The sequence below is a fragment of the Corvus kubaryi genome, unplaced genomic scaffold (genome assembly GCF_017639235.1).
Source record: "Corvus kubaryi isolate FWS band 111438036 unplaced genomic scaffold, C.kubaryi_AGA036_p1.0 split3-73, whole genome shotgun sequence".
Taxonomy (NCBI): Eukaryota; Metazoa; Chordata; class Aves; order Passeriformes; family Corvidae; genus Corvus; species Corvus kubaryi.
Genome location: NW_024582091.1, coordinates 31,468,149 through 31,493,998, shown reverse-complemented (window position 1 = coordinate 31,493,998; position 25,850 = coordinate 31,468,149). Strand labels below are relative to the sequence as shown.

The 25,850-nt window shown below is 42.0% G+C and overlaps 1 protein-coding gene across 1 annotated transcript in view; it reads right to left on the bottom strand.

Moving 5' to 3' along the window:
* CLVS2 (clavesin 2) overlaps window positions 1–25,222 on the bottom strand; it is a 56,512-nt gene extending 31,290 nt beyond the window's left edge. The window contains exons 1-2 of the mRNA XM_042016701.1: window positions 24,073–25,222; window positions 15,320–15,494 (exon numbers count right to left, since the gene is read on the bottom strand). Of these exons, the coding sequence (XP_041872635.1) occupies window positions 15,320–15,494; window positions 24,073–24,461 (564 nt within the window). The 5' untranslated portion in view covers window positions 24,462–25,222. The remainder of the gene's footprint in view (window positions 1–15,319; window positions 15,495–24,072) is intronic.
* Window positions 25,223–25,850: the final 628 nt, after the last annotated feature.

Sequence of the window (25,850 nt, the reverse complement as noted above, 5' to 3'; positions counted from 1 at the left end):
AGCATGAAGATGGGCACAGAGAAAAAAGAGAAAACATAAAGACACAGAAAGACACCAGCATCATGGATGGGAAAGTTTGGACCTCCTGCACTGAACATCTTGTCTAGCTCAAGAGGAAATAGGGTTTGGTGAAAGTCATCTGTACACTCACTGCAGGTAACCACCGAGCCTCTTCTGCAAGCATGGAGAGCAGCATTCATTACTTTAAATGTGTTAACTGGAAATCTGATTGTTAAAACTAATTAAAGATATTTAAAAGCTGGGTTTGACTCACTGTTATGTAACACTAAGGGAAATTAGATCTATTTTAGGACTCCAAAAATGAGGGCAAAGAGAATGGCACACGCAAACATGAGCCTCTATCCCCAAGCCCCACTTCCCAGCCTGGACATCTCTCAGACTCAACAAACTCACCTGTTACCTGGGAAACAGCATGGAAATTTGACTTTCCAGCCCCAACTCCTCTAATTCTATGCCTGATGATATTTTCTTGCAGTGACAGCTCCTACTTTCACCCCTCCTGCTCCTTCTCGTTAATATATAAATGCATTATAGTATATTTCATTCTAAAATAACTTGCTGTTCATCCCATTTCTATTTTACAGCCAATGCTCAAGAAACAGGATGCCCCCAGTTGCAGCATTATCCATCCTCTCTGCCTTCTCCCCAGTCTCCCTAGTCCATACCAACTGTTCTCCCCAGGTTTCAATGCTGTGGGTCACCTTTCACCATCCCACAGACTTCAGTGCTTTTCCCTTGCTCACTTCACACGGAACATCATCCCTAGAGAACTCTGTTTTCATAGGAGCATTTCAGTGTCATTCCTGTGCCAATATGCACATAACCTCAACTTGTGTCTTCCACTGCCAAGCCTCACCTGTCATTACTACTTGTCTGAAAGCTGACTAACAGCACTAAGCTCAAATTCATTCAGTTTTTATTTTCTCTAGTGTTGCAGCGATCCTCATGAAGCACTCAGCCAGCAAACTCACAGCCCTGGGTTTATCTGTAAAAGCCTGTTCTCCTCCAACACCACAGCTTCTTCTGCAAGACCAACACTTACCACATCTTTCCACATACAATGCTGTGGGAAACCTGACCCAGTTATCTTTAATACCCTACTGCCACATTTTGTGCTGCCTGAAAGTTATTCTAAGGGCTGGGAGTTTTTTTAATCCATATGGGTTTGATGAGCCCAGGGCTGTGAATTTCAGTCCATGTTGAAAGGATCAAACCCAAGAGAGAAAAGACAGGAACACATCACCCACCCAATAAAAGCAAAAGGGAAACCAGGCTGACACTATTTCGCTGACCAGAATTGTGATCTATGCGAATCCTGACTGAATTCCCTTCTACATTTTTATCGTGTGTTGAAAAGAAAATCAAGGTTCTGAACACGGCAGGATAAGAGAAGCTAGCAACACCTGGCCCAATATGATGCACTAATAGCAAAAACATTCATTTTGAAACCATCTGCTTTGAAGCAAAACATGTCTCCTGCAATACAGTATGTGAGTCAAAGCAGATTATGCCCGGGGTTCACTGCAGAACATGGAACAAAGCAAGTTATCCCAAACCAACCCTGCCATCAGACCACAACTGATGCAAGGTCGGGAATGGCAAATAAAAAGCAGAACAGCATGCCAGGGCTCCACTCGCTCCATCCGGCCTTACCTCAGGAGAGGGACAGATGGTGCCAGTGACTCAGAAGAACGCCAAAAGGCTCTCATCTCACAGCAATAACCTACATCCCCGCCCTGTGACAGTCTGTCATCCGAGCAAATGGTATTTTTCAAGGACATAAGTGTGAACTCGGTGCTGGTAGGAAAACATGACAGAGTGCTCTCGCAGACAACCTCTCTTTTTGCGACCTGGGCAAAGATAATTCTATTCTGCAGTTTCATCTGTGTGGTCCTCTGTGTGAGAAGGCAGGGCCTTGGTTAATAATGCCTGGCAACATAAATTACAGCTTAGTGTACTTCTTCTGACTAGTTTTAAATTGTCAAAAACCTTTCCAGGAATAAAAAGCATCAGGGAAAGCATAAAAGATTTGTGAGCAAGACTTCATAACCTTAAAGGAAATCAATCCCAACTTTAAAATCTGTAAAAAAAACCCACAAAAAAACCAGATCCTCCAGATTCTGCTTTTCTATTTTCTGGTTTATTTTCAATTACTGTATTTGCAAAATAGAACAAAGCAGTTGTTGGTCTGTTCCCTGCCTCTTTAATTTTTGTTTCCGTTTTCAAAGTGCAAAATTATGGCTTCCCATTTCTACTTTAGGAAAAAAATTGCTATTGGACTCCTTTACCCCAAAAGCAGGCAACTGAGAGAACAAACACAGGGAAGCACTGGCACAACATCTGGGCCCATACAGGAGGCAGGACTGATTTAGGACAAACAGAGTGGGGACAGATAGACCAAGACCTTGGCAGACCAAGACCTGGGCAGAAACGAACTCCTGTGCCAGTAACAGCTCCTGTGATGGCATTCTTAGAGACACAATGCTGTAATGACATAAGCACATTAAGCTTCATGGGGAAGAATAATTTTCTCCTATTAGACAAAATAGCACAGAATGAGACAGTTACATATTGGCCCAAACTGCCACTCTGGGGAGCCGTTCCACAGCAAAAGCTTTATACTGCACCTTTATGTCCCTTACAACACAGGTACTTCTACTCTTCCAGTCTCAGCCCAGTACACGTAACACTTGGGGGCTTGTCAGTAACAACTCAGTTTCTATTTGCCCTCCCAACTCAGAGTTGTTTCTCAAAAGACCCATCCTCATTTACATGGGCCCCAAAGTACTCTTCCCTCTGTCCCATTCCTTTTTCCCCATGAGTCAGTCTGAGTGTGAGTTCACACATCACCTCTGTTCTGCTAGCTCACACGGAGATCTCTCCAGTGCCCCTCTGTACAGTAACTTAAACTTGCAGATTGTTGCTCTAAGAAATGTCCAGCTAAAGCCCAGTGTAGCAAGAAAGAGATCCTAAACTTGCCAGCCTTACCTCCATTCTCAAACCTTGCACATGACAGAGCTGAGTCATTCATCATATTCAGGCCCTGTCATATTCCATTTCAGCTGCTCGCAAGCCCCACACATCTCACCCCTGTTTACATTCTGCAAATTCTCCTTGCATGGTGTTGCTTAGACAGTAGAGGTGGCTGAGAGTGTGCTCACCAATGCAGCAAATTCTCTTTTTTTTCAAAAACACAGAAGTGTGCCTTTCCTGTTTTTCAGGGAAGACATCAGTGCTGCAGATGCATGTTTTTTCATCTCAGTCCTCATGTCTGCTTTCCTAGCCTGTGATTTAATGAGAGATTAAAGACTAGCTTATGAACGTTCACCACGGCAACTGCTGATGTCATTGGGAACTGGATTCCCAGTCGGGGCTTAAAGAAAGATGAAGACCATATTGATAATTGACAATATTTCTGACATTATTCATCTAGCTAATTAAGCCACAACTCCACGCCACTACATAAGCTCAAAACTGAATGAACAGAAGATGTAGTACCATTAATATACTTAGCTATTGGTGTTAAAGAAATTTAGCCCACAGATATTAACTGTTCGTGGAAGGTGTAGATTATTTACTCCTTTCTTATGAAGCAGCAGAAAAACAGAATTATTCATGCATCTACTTCATGATGCCATGCCTTTAATTATGCTACTGAAAAAAAAGTATGTGCATTTTTCCTCAAAAAGGGAATCTAAGTGTTGCATCCCACATGCCGCAAAATGAAACAAGATTTTTATTCATTTAATTGCAAGCACATTCAAGCATTGAAGCAAAGGAGACACACTGACAGCCTGGACAGCTTTGCCTGTAATCATTGCCATGTTTGCCATCAATCAGAGAAGAAGTAAAACTTTTGTCTATGTAAAAACACAAGAGCAAAAAGCACATTCAAAGTAACCAAAGAGTACATCTGTTTCCCCTCTGACTCCTTCTGAAACAAGTCACTGCTGAAATGCCTTCATGGTAGTTTGTTGCTTGCTTCATCCTCCTACAGCAGCCCAAAAGCAATGTACTGATGGTCAGTCAGCCCATAGCATGGAAATACACCCAGTAAAGGAGAATATCTGCCACAAAACCATAATTTTCAGAGATGGCAAGTAGGGGGCTGCTCAGGATTTAGCAGATTTCATGAGGAAAACATGAAATTAGAGGAGGAAGCTAAGGTCCATTACACAGATTTAAGAAACACTAGCAATGAGTACAAACAGTTATGCTTTACATATCTACTGTGGTCACAAGTATTTTGATGACAGGAAGGAGAATGGAGGTAGACAGACCATCTTCTCCCTGCATTTAAGTGAAAGCCATGAGACCTGGAACTGTGCCCAAGTGCTGGACACACAGCCAAGAGGCTCTGCAGTTCTGCTACACAGTGTGGCTGCCATCCTCATTACAAAAAAAAGGGTAAGGTTGTCAAGGGGGAGATCTTAAAAGAAGACATTTACAGTCCACATATGAAACTAAATCCACCAAGAAGATTTAATGGGACAAGAGGATGAAGAAAAAAATACATAGTAAGGCTCACCTTGCATGAAAGATGCTGCTTTGACTTAATTCCTACATTTTAAAGCAAGAACACACATGGTCCAAGATGTTCCCCTGGATCTTCAAATAAATTCATTCTTAACTGGCTTTCACGCAGCTGCCTTTAAAGGCTTGTGTGCTACTTTCATTTGATACTGCATTGATTTTCTCTGAAGTTTCCTCCTACCATGGCTACCCTGATCAATTAGTGTGCTATAAATAGAGCAGTCAGATTCCTTTCACTGGTCTCATTAAATTGCACTCCTGCTGAATTTCTGTGGAGAGCAGAATTGGATCATACTGATAGCAATAGTATGAAGATGTCCTAGGGTTTTTCAGAGAAAATCAATTGCTCAATATTCCTAACAAAATGCCTTGAAAAGCGTGACCCAATGGATCCCAACTAATGCCCAAAACATATGTCAAACCTTGCTTGCAATTCTGCATCTCTAAACCCCTGAAAGATAAAGGATGAGAAAATAAGTGGTTAAGAGGCTCAGACAGCTTCTCACTGATACATAATCCCTCATCAATCACAACTATTTAACTGCATCCCCTCATAATGGAAACATGTTGCTGGAGGTATGCAGTTAACCCCTATAATTTTTCTGGAAAGTGAATTAAGAATTTGAGGAAGAACACAGTCTCAAAGCACACTTGGTGCCTGTCAAAGTCACCATGTAATGTGACTCACTGACTAAAACTGGAGGGGAATGATAATATCTGGTGTTATTATACAGGTTAGTTATTGCAGATGTGTGACAGCTAAGATTTCAAAAATGTTAATCTTTATTTTCTAATGGTACATCAGTATAGCTTTAAAAATTTTTATTTTAGAGATGACATTTTACTCAATGAGATTGATAACAGCCATAAAATAGGAAATGGAATTGTTTACTTTGAAACATTTCAAAATCTACACTGAAGGGCAGCTTATATGTCTGTCTTCACCCTGCCCTTTCATAACTTATGCTTTCATAACTATCCCATCTTCTCCTAAAATCCTTAGTGTTCTCTTTTCTCCTCTGTTAAGCACTATCCTTCAAAATCTTTTTCATCTTCCTCTCAAAATGAATCTACATTTTCACCATATACTCTTCCACAGGTTGAAAATTGCTACTGCAAAGCCCGGGTTTATAACTGCACTTGAACTACTGAATGTATCCAGTGTTTCTACATGGACTCACTACGTCTGGAGAATAATCCATGGGGTTTCTGCATAAAGACCGGAAAGATCCATTGCAGATTTCAGAGGACTGACTGTACCTTGCAAAGACTTTCTGAGGAAAATGCTGGAGGACTACCAGTACTTGATGATTTGCACTGGCTTCTTTATACTTTGCACGGTGGCCTTCAGCCAGAAGATGCAGCGCTCTAAATTATACTTGCAGTCAAATAGTTTAGCAAGAGATGAAGGCACATCCCAACAAACTCAGAATCTTTTCTAGGTAATAAGGCACATTCAGTGCAGTGTCAGGTAAGAATTAATGAAAACCACAGTTGAAACACACCTTTAGAGAGGCCCTCCCCTGAGTCACAGTAGAATCACTTTCTCCTTCCAGAAAACGTTTTCAGTGGTGGAAGTGGCCAAGGGTTGAAGACCAGTTCTTATCAGAAAGGAAGCCCTACCCCAAAAGATTCTAACAGCTACAACGATTCTTGAGAACCAACTAAAAAGATCAGGAAAATAACATATACATTTGAAAACACAACCTTTAATCACCAATTAAATATTGCATTTTCCAATGACACCGTGTGATTTTAGGGTCAGTCCTATAAAATAAGGGAGAAGAATACATATTTCATAGTCAAAACCTAAACTGTGAGGGGCAACATAAAATGCAACCCAAAAGAACAAGCAAGAACCTCAGCATAGCCGAGCTGGGGGAGATGCAGACACGAGGCTTTCTCACTATCAGGTGCTGGAGTGAAATTCTTTTTTTTTGATTGAATGTAAATTTATTTTCCTCAGAAAGGGTGGTATGTTCAGCCACCTCGGATTTCAGTTCATATCCATGTTTGGATACTCATTATGTGTAAACAAAATGTTACTACTCAATCCTTTTCATTACAGAAAACTCTGGAAAAGATTGCAAGCACTCTTGTCATATTCCATATAATAAGAGATGTTTTTCAAGAACTTATTCTGATCTTTGCAAATTATGCAGCAAAAGACTGCAGAAATGCTTTTTGGGGGAGGGAGCTTTTTTTTTAAAGTATATTATCCACACTGGAGTATGAGATTTTAGAAACAATAAATACTTAAGTTTTTTCTTCAGAAATATAATTTTCTTCATTTGTTATATATCTAAACTTTCAGCTCCTAACCTACTTTAAATCACCAGCAAAGTATCACTTATTTAAACAGTTATGCCTATTAAAATGTACAAAAATTGAATTGTCTTAATTGTTTCATGATTAGGAAACCTGAGATGAGAGAAACCATCACCAGCCATATAATTTCACATTTTTATGGTGCTTCCCCCAGAGATGTTTCCCACAGTTGTTTTTAAACATTAGCAAATTATGACAGCAGTGTTCTTCCTGCACAGCAATCACTTACAACCAAAGTTAAAATTTTGCTTATAACCAAAGGCAAATTGGATTCACAAAAATAATTGTCATAGGAGGTGAACACTTGCTAAGGAATATAAACCAAAATCACAAAAAAACCTACACTGTATTGTTTTGTGGATGGAGCCCTGTAAGACTTTGCTGGCAGAGGCACTACATGCAGGGGCAGTATGTGCAGAAGAAAGTAGCATAAAGAAAACTGTGCACAGCCTAATAATATCACAGATGATTTATTAGCATCATGGAAAATAAAGGTTAGACTGGTTTCAGAAAATAATTACAAAAACAATCCAGTGTATACTTTTGAGGTAAACCTGAAAGATGCATATATAAAATAACACAAGTAAATTGAACACTATAAAAAAAAAACCACCTAGATTTAGGCTCTCCAAATAAAGAGGATCACACTGATTTTCACATCTCACCATCTCCAGTGCTAAACAAGGCCGGAGGAACATCTCCAGGTCCTGATTCCAAATCACTGCTGCTGCAGATAGATACTGCATCAAAGCAATTCCTTTCTATGAGTTACTGAGTGTCACATACTAATTCCTGCTCTTGGACCCAACAGCACACAGTGAAACAGCAAAGGGTTTTATAAGAGTTGACATTTTGAAATAGAAAAATTAGGACTAATGCCGAGAGGAAATCTGAAAAGCAAGAAGTCGTAGGGAAGTTTCCAAAGAATGTGCCAGACCTGCCTTCCAGCTTTTAAATTAAACTGTGAGAAGCACTAGAAAATATAATGCAAGGGATAATCTTGCCTTAGCAGGAAGGTGAACTATGATCTTAAAACATGTCTTCTGTCTCTAACATTACAATTTACAACAAATTAGTTTTATTTCTGAGTGACCTTACAAGGAAGGCTACTATTTATTCCCCTTATGGCCTTAAGATACTGAAGAAAAGAGAAATATTTAGACCTTGACTGAGAAAAATCACTTCCAAAAATAAAGAGATATTTTGAAGCTGAGGAATGGTTACAACTATATAGTTGTTGAACTGTGGTCTGCCAGAGACAATAGAAAGTCATTCACAGTGGCAAGAATTAATTGCCTATAATAAAAATAAATTGCCTATACTGAGTTTGTGCTACAAACCCCTTCATGTTTGTGTCACTTTAGCATTGTATTAGTTTTTCAGCCTCATCAGAACAATTTAGTCACTACCTTTAGTTAATGCAGACAGATTCAGTTTTCTGATAAAGAAAAGCAGAAAAGTGGCTAGCATTTAGCAAAAGCTCAAGAAAGAAGCAGGCCACCTGTACAAAGAGTCTCTTCTATTTCTTTCTCTCAAGATCCAATAATTTTATTTGGATGTTTTTCTCTGTTGACTGAATTGATGGAAAAATGTCAACTATGAGCATTTTCATTGGTTTCTACACTAACCATATCTACTTTGTTGAGTAGAAGAAAACACCAGATTCAAAAAAGAAAATTCTTCTTTTTCTAGATCATGCCATGTCATTCCACTAACATCCTCAGAAGCTCCCAATGTCTCCTGCCTGGCCCTGTGAGCACCTAGTCATGTGTACCAAGTAGACCAGCTCCAGTGTGAGGAACTAAAAGGAGAGTTTCCTTAACAGCCTGGTGTCTAGAGGACTCACTTGGTATGTGAACAGATCAGGACACACGCTCCAGTGCTGTTTTCATGACTGGTGTGAAGAGCAATGGGAACACTGGTTAAAAGGAGATTTGGAGATGGGAAGCTAAGATGATTAGAAGCCAGATGTGGAGAGCACCTGGCCAGAGAGACCACAAAAGGCTGACATCTCCTAAGGGAGTCTAAGATGAACTTAATGTGCCATGCAGTCATCTATGGTGACTGAGGTTTTGGAGGATGCCATCAGAACACAGCAACAAAAAAACCCACATCAGTGAAGTGTAGTACGAAGTAAGACAATGTCAGCAGGAGTGGGCTGAGGAGCTGGGGAAGCAGTAGGACTGTGGCAAAGCCTGGTCAGAGCAAAAAGGGCAGAAGGAACAAGTAAAAGAGTCTGTGCCAGTTAGATCAAAGTGTCTGAACAAAAGCCAAGCTCCCCACAACTAATCACGCCTTGCTTACAGCAAATATCTGCAAACCACTGGCAAAGTGCCCTCTGTCTTTCTTGTTCAGGTTCACATGGGAGGACGACAACCTACTGCAGGCAGATACTCTGCTAGTTCCAGTAGCAGTTGTTTGCAGGGTGGATATTTAACTCCATTAAGCTTCCTTGCAGTTTTCAGTAGGATGCCACAGAGCAGAGTTTCTGGGGGGGAAAGGGGAGTTTAGCTAGCTGCTTCTTCTCATTTGTTTCAGAAGTGGTAGCCCATGTGGCATTATGTGCATTCAAAGAGAATCTAATGAGAAGCTCTTAATTTAGCCATGCTAGAATTCAGACTCCTGGCTTGGGGGCTCAAGACTGAAGTCTTGAATCCTCCTGATGAAAAATAAATGGCAGCTGGACTCCAAATATATAAAAAGTGACTGAAAATCAAGACCATAGCCTGTCACAGTAGGCACCCCAAATTAGAAAACACTTAACAGTAATCTTTCAGTGGAATTATTCTCAGCTGGGGATAGAAAAATAAAAAGAAAAAAGATCATGGTATCCCCTTGTCTTAAAAGTGTGTTTGCGAGAATACATAAATCAACATTCCAAAGGCATTCAGTAATTTTTTTTATGAGCATCACAGAAGAATCTAGCAAGAAAATTAATTATTCTGTCTTCAGATAACAGGGTAACAGCTGGGACCACACTGAATAATGGCTGTGTCTATACAGACACGCCTGTTTGTAGCTGAACTCGAGCTGTGGTCATAAAGTCTCTTCTCACCCAGCAGGTTAAGCCCATCCAGACAGCAGGTGAGGAGCTAGAAATAACAGTCACTTCCAGTCCACCCTGTTTACACAGTAAATTGCTAGTAAGCCTTTTTATGGCCTTTTTTACAAGTAAGGAAGACCAAGTGTATGCAAACTCTTGAAAATAACAAGCTCTTAGGAAAAATATCCCATTTAACTGCTGTTGCTACAGAACATGAGTTGAACTGGTATGAAATTAAGCTGTTTACAAGCACATCCCTCTGTTCTCTGAGAAGTCATGGGCTCAGGGGACTCTAGCATTTACAAACAACTTAATTCTTTGATTAAAAAAAACCAAAACCTGAATGAAATTATTTACTAAATTTCCTGAAAACCGAAGACACTCCCATTAAAAGCTTGAGTCTGCTACTTTTTAATATTCTCTCAAGCAATATGCAAAGTGTCAGGACCCTGTTCTCAAAAACTGGTGGAAAATTTAAGCGCTGAATGAGAGGGGTTTATGGTTTTAAGTCCAGATGCAAAAACATTTAAAGCTCTATTTTGTGGTTTGCAGCTCACTGATGCTCACTGCCAGTGCTAACTCTTCCTTCAGCTCATTATTAATAATCTTATGCACGGCACAGAGCCTGTAACCACGTAATTATATGAAGTCAAAATACTGTTTTTAGAGGCATCCTTAGTTCTGGAAGTTGCTGTCTCAGGAATTCTTGGCACTGCAACATGCTGTTTGCATAGATGTAGTCCAGAACCAGGTGGCAAAATTTAAGCACTCTCTGTGCTTGTTGAACCAACTGTGATGTTCAGCAAGACTCCCTGCAAGATACTGATAGAGTTCACACTTAGAGAAAATGCAAGTAGGAAGTCCTGTCACTTCCATCACCAGACTGTACATGGTCTGTGTCTGGTACTTCCACCTTGGACTGCTGCAACACATCTGGTTGGGGATATTGTTCTTACAACTCACAAGAGCAGCTGTGTGAAAGACGTTTTTGAAAGTAATAGTAGCTGCAAGGATGCTGCCTTCATTTACTTTCTGGTTTGCTTTCGTTTTTACAGGAGTGAGTGTGTTTTAGTGTATGAAGCCTTCCTCTGTTACAAAAAAAAAAGAAAAGGACACGGTTAAAAGCCCTGCCTTGTCCCCCACAACACTATCACTGTTTCTTCCAGTAAACACCCTCATCCCAGAAGCAAGAGTCTTCTATCTTCTGCAACAATGCTGACTGTCCACATATGTTCAGCTCCCCATTTAAATGTGTATCATCTCTTTTTCACCAGATTTTTAACTAGAGGAGAAGCATTCACATTCAGCCACCAATAACGACACATTTTTGCAAAGCATTTGGATGTACAGCCTGCCTGAGTGAAAACACGAAAAAGAATCTGTCACACATGCAACTACTATTATGCACTAAATAGAAATCAATATTTAAGAAGGAATTAGTGGTTCAGGTTTTAGAATACAAAATATCCGCTGATCAGTTAAAGTGTCTCATGCATACCTACAGTGTTCCATTTTGCAAAACTCAGTTATAATTACCCCCAAAAATTATTAACTGTCAGAGTTTCAATATAATTTTCAAATTGGATTTTCAGTCTTTGAAACTGTTTTCACCTGCGTTATGAAAACAATGCTGTCTCGATAATTAAAAAGAGTCCGTATAGGGGCTAGTGTAAAAAAGGACTATCACAAAGAAAATAATCATAACCAGAACCTCCTCCCTCTTTCTGTGTTCTCAGCTAGGTGTTTTGGTAGAAGGGGTCAGGGGAGTGCCAGGAGCAGTAAAATGAAAGGAAGGTTTTTAAAAGCAGGAAGAAGGGGTGGAATATACACTTAACTTAATTATGCCATACCAAAAGTCCATACTCATATCCTGTCCTTAACAGAGGCCAAAAGTGAGAGCCTAGAGCAGCCACAATTTAGACAGCCATATGTGATTATTCCACTCAGCATCCACCTCATCTCCAACTTTGTACAGCCTAAGGAAGGTTTTTGTACTTACTAATACTCAGTTCATCTCTCCATTTTCCCTAAACACAACTAAACTTTAAGCATCCAGAATTTCCCATAGCACAGAGTTCCACAAGTTACCCAGACGTTGTACAACGGTTATAAAGAGCCAGGTCTCCTCCTAGTATCACCTGATGATGCCCATTTCTTAAAATGGAAATAACAAATAACATCTGCAGCTTGTCCACTCTCTCCAGGCACCCATGATCTTGTTTGTATCCCGGTCTAACCTCACCAGGAACCCTGTTTTAAGAAGGGGGTTGGATTTGCCAAGCTCCTGAGGTCCTTTCCAAACTGAATTATCTGATGATTCTATGGTTTTATAGATTCCTGTACCTTCCCTCTACAGTTTTTCTTCCTCCGTCCAGATGAATTCCAGCCAACTTAATTGTTCCTTATATTGAAACCATCTGATAAATTTTGGGTTTTTTGCTCAGAGTTTATCACTGTCTATGGAAAGTTAGGACTGGTTTTCTTCAGAGCTCTCAAAAGTTCTCTCTTCTATGAGAAAAACAGCTGAAGCACACAGATTGCAACCCATTACTGGTGAAAGAAACAAAATTCTGTAAAGTTTTTGGAAGAGACTTAATCGGGGCACTCAGGTATTGAAGCACACAACACTGTAACACTCCCTGCTTTCAGGAACACAGCTGCTGAGTAACATTAGCTTCTTCACGAGCCAAAAAGCAGTGTCTGGCTACAGAAATCAATGAACGGGGAAAAGTGGGCACCTAAAGACTGGAATTCACAAACATCCATACATTGAATACACTAGGGAGAGTCAACACAAAGTGCTAAAGTCAAGGCATGTGTTTCAGCTCTCAAAAAGTTTTCCTTCTGACCTTGTTCTATATTAGGGAAGGTGTAGGAGCTCAAAGTGCAAATCTTCCTCACTGATGAGGAGCAACACTGAGTGCTGTAGCCACAAGCATCTGCAAGGAAGACTGTTGCTCCTTTTTTCAAAAAGCACACAGCCAGTGTATGATCTAGGACTGGAGCATCAAGGGTCCCAGCCAAGTGCCGACACCTCCACATGAAGTTTTTGCCTCTTGTCTAGCAAAACCATTTGATCTAAAATTCAGCACTGACCTACACTGCATCAATCGTTTGGTACAGCACTGCTGCGATGGGTATGCTAGAATTTCACATCAGATTACAGATAATCAGTCCTATAACATTAAAAATGCCATGACCAAAAGTCTCTTTTCCTGGAAACAGCTACCTAGGAACTTTTTCAAATTTATCCAAGTAAGTTCGGGGTATGATTCTTTTCACACTCCCATTTAACACATATGCAGACAAAGTATATACCAGAACTCATCTTCTTCTATACAGTAGAAAACTATGTATTTACTTACCTTGATTTCAAAAGCAATTTCCTAAACAGCAAGCCATTGTAAAAAGCCAAAAATGCAATAGCTTGTAAAGTCTTTGGTACGTACCATATTGAGTATTCTGCTCACCATGGAAACTAAGCAAATATAATGCAAAATCAGTAGATTTCATTCAGGAGGCAAAGGGATTTGGCTAACATCAAATTCAGTAGTCACTAATCCCACTGACACTGTCCCCTTCCACCTAAGCAACACAAATATTTAAATTCTCCAAATGGTAAAGTTCAGAATCTTGAGCCCTGTTAAATCTTATAAGCCAAAGTAAATTTCATTTCTCTGATTAAACAGAATGTGTTTACAAAGACCATAAATAAATAGTGTGTGTGAGTTGTTCGTGTTCTTTTTCATACTACCTGATTAAGCACTTTTTACTTTGACATCATTCAGAATGATGTTTTCGCTATACATTTTCCTCCAAAATAAAGGGCAGAAATGCCTCTTCCTTCTCTCTTTTGCAGCATTTCATGCCCACTTTTGCATCTCTGCAGTAAACAGCACTGAAGGCAGCGGGCACAAAACGATGCCATAGGTGTTGGCCACCATCAGACTTGGAATATTTGAAACTACAAAGCTGGCGGCATGGGTAAGTTAAGTAAGCCAAAGGATTTCTCCTCAATTCAGTCATGAACTAACCAATGGCAGGAGAATACAGAGTCTCAGAGCCCACCTGAAGTTTGGTAGGCCACCCTTCACATTTTCAGATGCAACTATCTACTGCAGCTCTCCTCAAAATAACCATCTCTGAACAACGCCCAAGAAGAAACACCACCATTTGAAAACAAAGACTACAAAAGCATTTATTCATCTTCTAAACCAGAAAACAATGGCTAACTTTGAAAAAAGCACAAACCCCCCCCACCAACTTTGAAAGCAATAAAAGGAAATGCAGCACTACTAGAGCACAGGTTTCACTGCTGCCTTCTAATGCAGCTCGAAAGAAAATAGAATCATACTGTTGCATAAGGAAACACAACAAAATGAGATTTGAGATCTTTATCTCACGTCACTACCCTTCTGTGTGCTACAGCAGGCTGAATATTAGTTGAGCCATTTCATCAATTCAATCAAAACTCCATCCTGCTGCTATATAAGTTTTTTCAAAAATCACACTATCACAGTGAAGAAAGTTCAAAGGTAAGTCTGTTATTTTGCTTTATGAGTAATAAAAATGTATAAATGATAGAAACCTCACAGAATAGGAATACATGTCCTTCTAAAAGCAAGGCACACTGCCACAGTAGTGAATTACAGATATTCTTAACATGACAACTCAGACTTGTGCAGAAAACAACTACCTTAACAATTTGAGTTTTTCATTTTAACAAGAATAAAATACCATAGGAAACAGATGCAAATTATGCAGTATCCTTTCCACGAATGTGCCTATGCCATATAAAGTGAATTTACAATGAGCTGAAAGAAATTTAAATCACTGTATACTCAGTCCCAGAAGCTGCTGCTCAGATTAATCTTGACCCAGAAAAAGAGCCAAGCATATGCTGAACTTTGAGTAAATAAATAGTCCCAGCTAACTGTCTAATCACAGGGCCCCACACTTTATTACAAATGATGTAGAGACCGTCTCCAAAGGAATCAATGAAAAAAACAAGCTGGCATGGCAGCAGCAACCCCTATTTCATTAGCCCTGTGCATAATTACAACATAAACTGATTACTTCTAACTTTCTGTTGCAGAAGCCACCATCTGAATTTACAGAAAGCCAGTCACTTTGGAATAAAGACAAAAAAGTTACCTCATATTTATAGCAAGGAAGGAGCCTACACATCAGGAGTTACTGCAGTTAGCTGACTGAGTTCACACTTTTGTCACAGTAGCTTGCTTGCCTGTACACCCACACCTTAAAGTGTTAATAGCCTTGCTATTCAGAAGTTGTCGGAATTTTGTTTTGTTTAGGTCTTTTTTATCAACCTAGATTTGTAATGAACTGCAAAACGAAAAAGAATTAGGAAAAGAAAGAAAACAATAATGTTACCTGAAGGCCCTCTATGGCTAATCTAAGCATGCTTGGTGTGAGTTTGGAGGCCTGCTTGAAGGTGAAGTTGCTCCAGTCTATAATCAAAACAAATCCATTCACTTGCAGCTCGGGGTCTTCTATCATGGCTTCTAAAGAAAGAAGTATGGCACGCAAAATATCCACCAGTGTGTACCTGAGAACGGGAAGAGGAGATTTGGTTAGGGAAGGAGCAACAGCCACAGAGGTGGAGAAGTTCTGAGCATTCTCTCTTTGTCAGAAGTTTAAATCAAAGAGTGCGAGTGTGTCCTCAGAAGTCATGGGCACATAAAGCTGGGAAATCCTCAAAAGCTCAATTAGTTGAGCTCATCTTCTGGAGCAGGATTATGTACCTATAGACCATCAGCCAGGCAGAAAAAACTACAAGAATGTAACACATCAAAAGCAAATTTGAACTTTTGTATAGTATCCTAAGCTGCTTTAGTATCTTTACTAAAGATATATACATGTCTATATAAGAGCTTCTACACAAATTATATTTTTCTAAAATCATAATGATACCAAAAACCAAGACTAATACCAGAAGCGTAGATCCAATGTTCCCTTCTATATTTTCCTAAGGGAATGAAATAATAGGACCTACAAAATTATCAACTAAAAAGGAGAATTTCCACATGCTCTCCTTATCCCCCCCCGCCCCCCCATGTAATTTTTTCTCTTAAATCCACAATTATAGAAGGCTGATTAATCAAGGATCTTAAAATCAGAAAGTGACACACACTAGGGCTTTGAGGTGTTTCTGTCTAGTGAAGGTGCCCCTGCTTCTGGCAGGGGGTTAGATCTAGACGATCTTTGAGGTCCCTTCCAACCCAAACCATTCTATGATTCTAGGATTTTATTAACAGTTACCAAAACAGACTTAAATTGGCCAGTCCACTCCATGGTATCAAATGAGGCACTAGAAAGTTAAACCTGAAAAATATCAGATATACAAATATTCCAGAAATGAAAGAGTTAAATATTCGGTGTACAGATATTTTTAAGCAAGGCCCTTTAAATATCTCCCATGATGGCATCAAGCAGAAGTTTTCAAAATTGTGAGTCCCTAGAGAATTCTTCACCATTCTGCATATGTAGCACAGAGCATGTGTGCCTACTTAGAAATTACATTAAATTATACTGAATTTTACTTGCTTTAATACAATGAGTAGACTGTTCTGTTGTGGACATAACTGTATTTTGAAAATATCTGCAAAAGGAAATAACATAAATGAAATTAATCTGTTGTGGCTGACTCCTTGAATCTTTCCATCTTTTTTTTTCTTAGCCAACTAAAATTCAGTGAACTTCCCAGTTATGCATTCACAGAAAAGGGATTAAAAAAGGACTCTCCTAACGTCAGAACAAGAGAAAGTGTGCTTCCCCCAGAAAACACTAGGGGAAGCATTATTTTACAAAATTCTTCTCTTCATTTTGGAGATCCTTTTTTTTTAATTTTTTTTTTTTATTGACTGGGATAATTTTTTTCATATTCACTCCTCTCCTTTGAACTTTTCTGAGATTTAACTCTTTTCTAATGGTTTACTTTTCTGAGATCTAAGGTTTACAGGAAGTTTGGAATGCCTTGGTCCGAGGACAATTTTAACCACAGTTCATACAAGGAACAGACATTAAAAATGTTCAGATTCTAAAATTAGCCTCAACCCTACTTGACATTTAGCTTGCCCCATTCAAAAGATCTCATTCTCCAGAAGGGCTCCACAAAGCAGAACCCCACATTCAGTCCCGGAAGAAGGGTCCCAGGTCCCTGATGTACATCTCTCTAATATCCTCCCTAAGGAGTTTAAGGAGACGTCACATGCCTTGGATTAACAGCTTCCTAGTGGCACAAGGCTGCTGGAAATCTGGTGCATCAGACATCAAGATTCTTTGTTTATGAGGCCAGTCTCTAAGACCAACCATAAAATGCTTTTTTAATGTATACCTAAGTGTTAAATACAAGATGTATACATGTAAACACAAATACACCTAATTATGTGTTTAATTCATTTAAGTCAACGGGAAAACTGTCAGGCATCAATGGGAACAGGGTTTCAGCCACCACAGAGAGTAAATAACAGTCACAGGGCTGGGTCTCCATAAATCCATAGCACATTCACCATCACCAGAACTCCTACTGCAGTTTGCTTAGTGTAAGAAATACAGTCCACAACAACAATGACAATATTTATGTTTACTCACTAAAAAAAAGAGAGAAGTCCTGCACAAAACAGGTCTGGCTAAAAGCGAGCAAGAGCTCTTTCTGCCAGAGGGAGGTATCTGAAGTACTCTTAAAGTCTAAAAAGCCACATCAGAAGTATAAAAGGACATGTCACTACCAATCAAGCCTCCCACCTCAAATACCCTTCAGGGCAATTAGTTGAAGATAGGAGCTATTCTTCATTCTGTACTGGATCTCTTCTCTTGGTTTCGATACCTTACTTAACTACAGTACTGAGCATCAGAAAGACAGACAAATCCATTAGTGAGCATTTAAAGCAGCTTTTGCTCAGAACACGGGCTGAGACAAGCCAGAAATGTAAACCTGTGGTGTGGTAAATGAAATCTTAGGTGGTGCAAAAAGCCGAGTATTGAAAGTATCAGCTGAACAGCCCAAGCAAACAAAACATGATTGAAGAAACTGCATGGAAGCTTTCACACAGCACAGAGTTATTTGCGTAAAGACTCATCTTTAATCCACTCCAGCCCTGTGTTGTCCGACATTTCACCTCACTGCTACTACTGTTTGTGTCACCAGGATGCACAGGCTCTGCCATAAAATACACTCCACCCTCGGCTGGACTTCAGGGAAATCAAAATCCTATGTAAAACGAGGTTGTGAAAAATTACTCAGGATTTTGTTGCTGAAACTTTTATTCCACGCTGAAATTACTTTCCATATAGATACAGAAATATGACGAGTCAAACATGAGAAAAACAGGATAAGCTAGTGAATGTGAAATAAATTGGGTCCACAACAGATTTGACTGCCTTTCTACTTTGAAGGAAAAGAAAAAAAGAAAATATTAGCCTTTAATTTGAAGAGACTATGGTGTGAAGTCTGAGGGGAAGATGGTATTGTTTTATTCTTACCAATCTGTGCTAAGCAAAAACGTGTACTTAGGGAACAGCAAGCCACTCATTTTGCCCTGGCACCAGTTTTTTAATGACTGCCCCAGTGCTGTCAGGTATGTAGGGTGTGCTGGGCCCAATTGGCTGCAGTGCATGTTCTGTAGCAGCCTGAAGTCAGGCTGTGAATAAATAAATCCTAATTTATTTATGGCTAAATCCAGTTGCGTTCACTTGCTTAAACAGACTCTTATGGGACATACTGTAGCTAGCAATGTATTACTAATTGCTAGGATAATCAAGAACTTACAGTTAATTTAAATGTATTTAATGCCTTCTATTTTTGGAGCCATGCTTAATTCAATGGAAAACTTGGACAAGTTTTTTAGTCCAGTTATTAATCTGAGTAACAAATGCTGGAAATACATTATCACATATATAATGCACTCTTAATGTTCCTTTTTTATGTGAGCCCTAGCTTGAGACTGACTGAAACGGACTGGTATGCAAGACACACTCTGCTACCTCTTGAAATTTTTCATTCAGGTTGACTTTAAAGCAATAGAGCCTGGGAAGGCGTGACAAGTTAGTAGCCACACTGACAGTGATTCTTTCAAATGCTTTTTCAATCCCATTTTTCAAATGTGATGGCTACCATTTCTAACCCAACAGTGCCAGAGCTTTCCACGGAAATACCTCACTGGGACATTTATTTGTCAAGAACAGAAGACCACAAACAATTTACTGAGCATCCCACTCTCTTTTAATTTAACAGTGGCAGCAACTTCCCCTTTACAGAAAAGTTATTTGAGATTTTTTCTGTGGCACATGAACAGATTCAACGTATTTCCAAGGATTTCTGGGGAAAACGGTCTGGCAAACATTGCTATCAACTCTTGGTGATACTTCACTAGGATCTTTCACCTTTACCTCTCAAGTGGTCTATGCATCCTCTTGTATGCATCCACTGTGATCTCCACCAGGCCAACATAAAGAGAAGAGACAGGGAAAATGCAGGGTACAGATGTCTCATGTCAAATTCAGCTGTGTCAGCTGTTTTCAATACTTTATGTTCTTGATGATGAGTGGCATCAACCATATCATCTGTTTAACCAGATTCTGGTTCCAGTCAATTCACTTTTGGACTGAATAACAGATAATCTGGTTTAGCACAGTTGCCCTACTATCTCTATGGCTATTTGTCATCTCCTCCCTACAAGAAAGAAATTTTGAGTTATTTTAAGAATTAAAACTGAATGGCATGAATCTGCCTCCCAGGATGTGAACTAGAAAAATGCTAAGTCTCCTTTGCTTGGATTTGAGCCATATGTCTCTTGAAGGTCCTAAAGATATAAAGAATACACAGTCTGTATTTTAAACTCACCACCATTTGGACAAGAAGAGGCTTCTGTCAAATGAGCTCTTGTGCCACTGTGGTTTAAAAGAGAAAGCTGGTCAAGTCTCTGAGCCATCATCCCTGTTCTGGCTCACTATTTTTAGAATTTCAGTGAAACAAGAGCCCTCAAGATACACAAAGGAGTACTTAGAAATGATGCCTCATATCTCCTTGGTTTGTCAGTCTGGGTACAGATTTGAATGCTGAAAAGATGGGGGATTGAAAGTTCTCTTATGGCTATTCTGCTTAAGCAGCAGCAGCATGCCCTGGGGATACCTTATTCTAAAACCAAAAAGTACCACCAGTGTTACAAAAAATGCATAGAAAAAGTAGAAACAGTTTCAAATATTTTACCAGATTAACTTTTCGATTCAGATTTAATACCATTCATTATGCCATATATTAGCCCAGAGTCTAACAGTCACAGCCACAGATGAAGATTCAGCTGATCTAAATTTTACATTAGCATTGATGAAAAAGCTCCCTGGCCAAAACACCTACAGTCTAAATACAGGTGATGATAGTCAGATAGGGATAGCTGGGGGAAAACTACGAAACAATAAGACAGCATCAGTCAGCAGGTGCAGTTGTAGAAATAATGACAGTGCTTACACAGTTAACAGTGTTAACTGTTAATAGTTATCGCTTGGAAGATATAATTTCTAAACAAAAATTGACTCTGCTAAACAGGGATTTTTAATGTTAATACGTTATTATTGTTAGCATTGCTATTTATTTTGTCATACTGCCTCCATCAGAGCTTCAAAAATACCTTGCCGTCTTGCCTGTTGTTTATTGTGAGTTGAGGAGCAGACCAGCCTCCTCATAGTAACAGAAGTTAAATTTTCATTTAACAGGAGGAAAAGAAAAGTTGCTAGCACTTGTGCACATGAAAGCATAGTTTTGAACGCAAACCCGTGCACTCTGTCTTTGCCCCACTGTAAACCATCTGATGCAACAGCAGAGCCAGCAGTAAATGAGTGCAGAGGATTTCCACATTCACTGAGGATGGTGTGAGCTGACTGGGTCACTGTGACACCGCCAGGAACTAGGTATCATTGCACTCTTCTAATGCACTTTCTAAGGAAAAACCTGAGATAACTAATACCGGAAAGGTTTCAAACACATAGCAACAAAAAGGACTGATAGTCCTGGGGAATGTGTGTCCAGGTGCCAGGAAGCATACAGAAGGCCATGCCTTACAACAGATCCCTTGCAGCTGAGAGCTGAAGTTAATTACACTAGTCATTGAATAAAACTTCACCAGCTGGACACATTAAGGAAAAGGGAGTCTTCAAACACATGTAGACACCTACAAGCCAATAGGGAAGGCTGATCACTCCCTGAGTGCTATCCAGCTTCCTGGCAGGAATGCCACTGATCTTCATTTTCCCAATAGTACAGACAGGTGGAGAGTTAGGCTGGGTCACACTGAAAAGTTGCTTAGTACATTATCTTTCACCTTTCCTTTTTTTGTTTGTTTGTTTTCTGATACATGTCTAATTGGGTTGTTCAAATGGCAGGACATCTGGTACAGTTTTTAGGCCCTGCTTTAATTTAATGATTTTACATCTAGTACACAGGCTTGTTTTATCATAGGGATTTTTTGCCTCCCACACCTTTCTTTCTAATTGGAACTATGTAAATCATAGGCTGGCAGTGCTATATAAATCATCTATAGTATGTCTGCTATTCATTTAAATAACAAATTGGAACTTTTTATTTCTAATTGTTACATCCTAGCCATAGTAAATTGCACATACATGATAAATGTGGAGGCTTACTGTGCTCTATCAACTTAGTTTATGAAGCATACAAGGAGGGCATAACAAGACAGGCTTCAATAAGTAATCCTCCCACTGTTGCTGCAAGAGGAACACTGGGTTACGTACTGCAAGATCTCAAGTCATTTAAGGCATAAGCTTGAGACATATTGCACAGCAGCCCTAGCATAAGTTTCACAATGCTCCCCAGGATAAGCCACCGAGCATCAGATAATGGAAGGCACTAAATTAATTAGAAAACAAAGTGACCTAGCTCCATTCCCAGATGTGTCACTTGTCATGTGCCTTGGAGCAAGCCACTCCCCACAGCTGGGCTTCAGCTCCCTCCGCTTTGTCTGAGGGGTCTATCTGAAAACAAATCCCTCGCTCTGGAGGAGAGGAGTGCTGTGGGCATGCAGTGCTCAAAAGCAGTGGCACCCAATTGCAAACATGTCCAGTAAGTACTACAGTGTACCCCAGCCACTTTGCTATCATAGCATAAGTACTATTAATCATACCAACAGGAGTTCATGAAAAAGATCACAGTAAATTTATTGCTGTGTCAGCTGAGCTCATGTACTTTAAATATCAGCACATCCGACATCAAGAAGAAAATAAACCTATTCTTTCCACATGACAATTATTGTTTTAAATGCTACTTTATCTCTGCACTTGAATTCTTGGTATTCTTTTGACTAGGATCAAGTCAAGTGATGATGTGACAAGTGTCACACGAAGCTTTAGGATTTTTTCATTAATAAGAAACAGCAGTATACAGTAGGACACATTACCTTTAGCAAGGGGACTTCATCATAGACATACAATTTAATAAAAGTCCTAAACATCTGTTTCTTTGCTAATTCTTCCTTCAGGGATTTTAAGAGTTTGTGGAGTTGCTTTTAAAATTAAAAGTTGACTTGATCCTTATGTAGGAAACAAGGAAGGTCCTTATGTGGGAAAGGAAACCCACTCAGCGAGTCCTTAGCCTCATCACCACTGCTCCTCGCTCAGCTTTTTTGCTCCATCTGCTAGAAAACCAAAGCAGAAAAAGGACGCTGGCCCCAGCTCTGCATATATTCATCCACCCTTTCTAGTTGTTATCCTGGCTGTGGGCAGTTTTGATTTGTGCCAGACAGCTTTCCCCTAGTCCCTAGACTTGATTCATGGGCTAGCAAGGGACAGGAAACTTCTCCCACAGACAGTGCGGGTGTGGCTGCCATGTCAGGAGGAGAGGAAAGCCAAGGTGGGCCAGCATCCCTCTGGGCAGAGACCTGTCCGTAGCTGTAACACCAACCAGTGCAGGGAGCTGTGGGAATGCTCCCTGTGATGGCAATCCACACAGCCTGCAAGAGGACAGCTAAACAAACACCTAAAGGGCAAACTTAAACATGCCTTTCCCCCAAATTTTGTCCCTTTTGTCCACTCTGTTTGAGTCCTCCCCAAAGTTTCAAAGTAGCTGAGCTGAGGATATCTGCACTGAGCACTCAGCACTGTGTTAACTGCAAAAAAGATGGCAACTGGCAAGATTCTAAGTGTTCTCATTAAAAAGTGCTTCAGACCCTAAACCTGTACTCAGGTTAGGAGCCAAAGAAAATAATACAGTGTTCACAGAAGCAGTTTTTAGAGAGTTTAAATGTACTGAAATCATGCCATTTTTGTGGATATAATTTTAGACTGCAGGAGAAAATGAGCATGACACCTCACAAGGTATTTAGAATAAACAAATAGTGTCACATAATATCAAGCCAATTGCTAAAAACGGTCTTGATGGGAGACAGATCTTGGGTCACCCTACTAAGTCATCTTCAGGCTACAGTAGTCCCAAAAAAAGATCAGAAACTCTTCTAGGGACTAGGCTTCAATTTGCTATCAAAGGTTTGTGTGCTTGGATCTTATTATGCAGAGAGTTGACATTTGGAGCACCATGAGTGAGAAAAGAAGTGGTTACAGCAACTGCCATCCTGGCATTTCCAGGTGGCTCAGGAAGAGCTTTCTTTATCTGATGACAAGGATTCAGAGTCTCAGCTTCCTGCACAAGCAAACTTTTCATCTCAAAAGCCATGATGGGTACTCCTGTTCTACACACAGCATCTCCCACTTTCTCCCATGGCACTTGAGCAGCTCTGTGTGTGCTGAAGCAGAAAGACCAGCCGAGAGTGCAACCAGCCTTTGTCTGGAGGATAAGCACATCATCTACGTGCCAGCCCACTTCGGCTGAGGGGAGGCAGAAGGGTGTCAACCTCCTAGCAGACAGCTGAGAAGAGCACTCCAGCAGTGTCTACTTGCCTCCCAAAATTCACACCCCAAAGGATGAGCTGGCTGAAAGGGCTCTAAGCTACAAAATACATTTCTTCTTTCTTCTCTCCCTCTGCCTTCCAGGCTGCTGCCCAGCCCCCTGTGGGCAGCGCCGGGTGTGTCCCTGCTGCCCACCCTCTCTCCCTCTGCTCTGGCACGGCTTTCCCACGCATTGCCCGGGGGGAGAGCGGGTTGAGGTGGCCTGCTTTTACCTGCTCTGGTCCCAGTTGGCAGCAAAAAGGACGAGGATCTTCCTGCCGTAGTGGTCCAGGTTGGCCAGCCCGCCGGGGAAACCATCCTTCAGCGCTTGCTTGATGCCCGGGTCTGTGGCCTTGAAGCTCTTAAACATGTCCAGGTTCTGCTGGCGATATTCAAAGTATTGGGCCAGGAGGCGAAACGCCTCGAAGTGCTGAAACTTCCTGGCCCGCAGAAACCGCAGGATGAAGGCATCGTCGGTGCGGAGGAAGCCGATGTCCGGCCGGGTGATGACCATATCCCGCACCTCCTGGATGTCCTGGTGCAAGGTGTCGGGGTTCTCGTTCAGCTCCAGCCGGGCTTTCTCCAGAGTCTCCGGGGAGAGACCTGCCTGCAAATGAGTCATGGCGCTGCCCTCCTCCTCCTCCCCGGCTCTGCTGCTTGCGCTCCTCAGCCTCCCGGCCGCTTGCCCCCCGGAGGCGGGGTGCCCCGGCACGGCCGGCCGCCGCTCCCCCGCCCCGCCGGGCCTCGCCCCGCCGCTCCCCGGCCCCGCCGCCGCGGCCAGTCCGTCCGCCGAGATGCGAGCGGCTCCCAGGCAGCCGGGTCCCGGGGGGGGCTGGCAGCGAGACTGCCCCCGGGCTGCTGGCGGAGGCGCGTTATCTCTCTGACATAGCGCCCTCCCCGCCGCGGGGTCCGACGCGCCGCATCATCCCCGCAGCCGGTCCGCGGAGGCGCCGAAACCCGCCGGGGACGGGGCTGCGGGCTGCCGGCTGCTGCTCACCGCCCGCCCCCGCCGGTGCCGCTGCGGATCTCGGGCAGGGCGGCAGCGAGGAGCCCGGTCGCTAGGCAGGGCGAGCGGCGCCCAGGGATGCTCCCCTGGCCCGGGGCTGGCAGGGGAGATGCCCTCCCCGGAGCAGCACCATTTACGTAAGATCAGCGCTCGCCCCGCTTCAGAAGCGTCTCCCTGGATTTGAGGGAGGGTTAAGGGGAAAAAAAAAAAAAAAGCACCACCACCACCGAACTAAAAAAAGCCAGCGAGGAGGAGGAAAGCCGATCCGCAGGTACTTCGCCGGTACTGCTGCCGAAGCGCCTCCCGCTCGCCGGCGCGGAGCCCGGAAAACCGAACGGAGCCTCGGCCTGGAGGATGCTCGTCCCCCCCCCCCTCCCGCGCCCTCCTCCGCTCCACGCCCCGGCTCGCAGACGGCACCAGCCGGCGCGGGGCTGCCTGCTGCGCGGCCCCGCCTTGCGCGCGCACTCACACGCGCGCACCCGCTCACGCACGGGCGCGCACCCGGCCGCGCTCTGCCGTGCCCCGCGCAGAGCAGCGCAGCGCAGCCCGCGGGCGCGGGGCTCCCGGCGAAGGAGGGGGCGTTTGCAGAGCCGCGCCGCTGCGGCCACCAAGAAGAAAGATGGTGGTGGCCCGGTGTGCGGGGCGGTGGCCGGGGGGCTGCGGGGTCGGTGGGGCCACGCGTAAGCCCCCAGGGAGCATCCCGCGGGAGTCGGACCAAGCGTCCGGTGTCGGGGTCGTGCCAGTAGCGAGATGTTGTTCATCAATTGCTTTCCGAGCAATCCTCTCTTGTGACCGAATTTCCTAACATGAAGGAAGCATTGTGAGCTTAAAAATCTGGGAGTAAAATAAAGCAACCCTCTTTTGTGGCCTCGTGTTGGAGGCAGCATGTCTCTAGTTACATTATATTGCAAAGGGCAAAAATATCTTGCTTCTGTGTACTGAATATTTCAGTGACGAAAGATGCCTTTTTTCATGCAGGAAAGTTTGATGCTGCAGTCTCTTTCG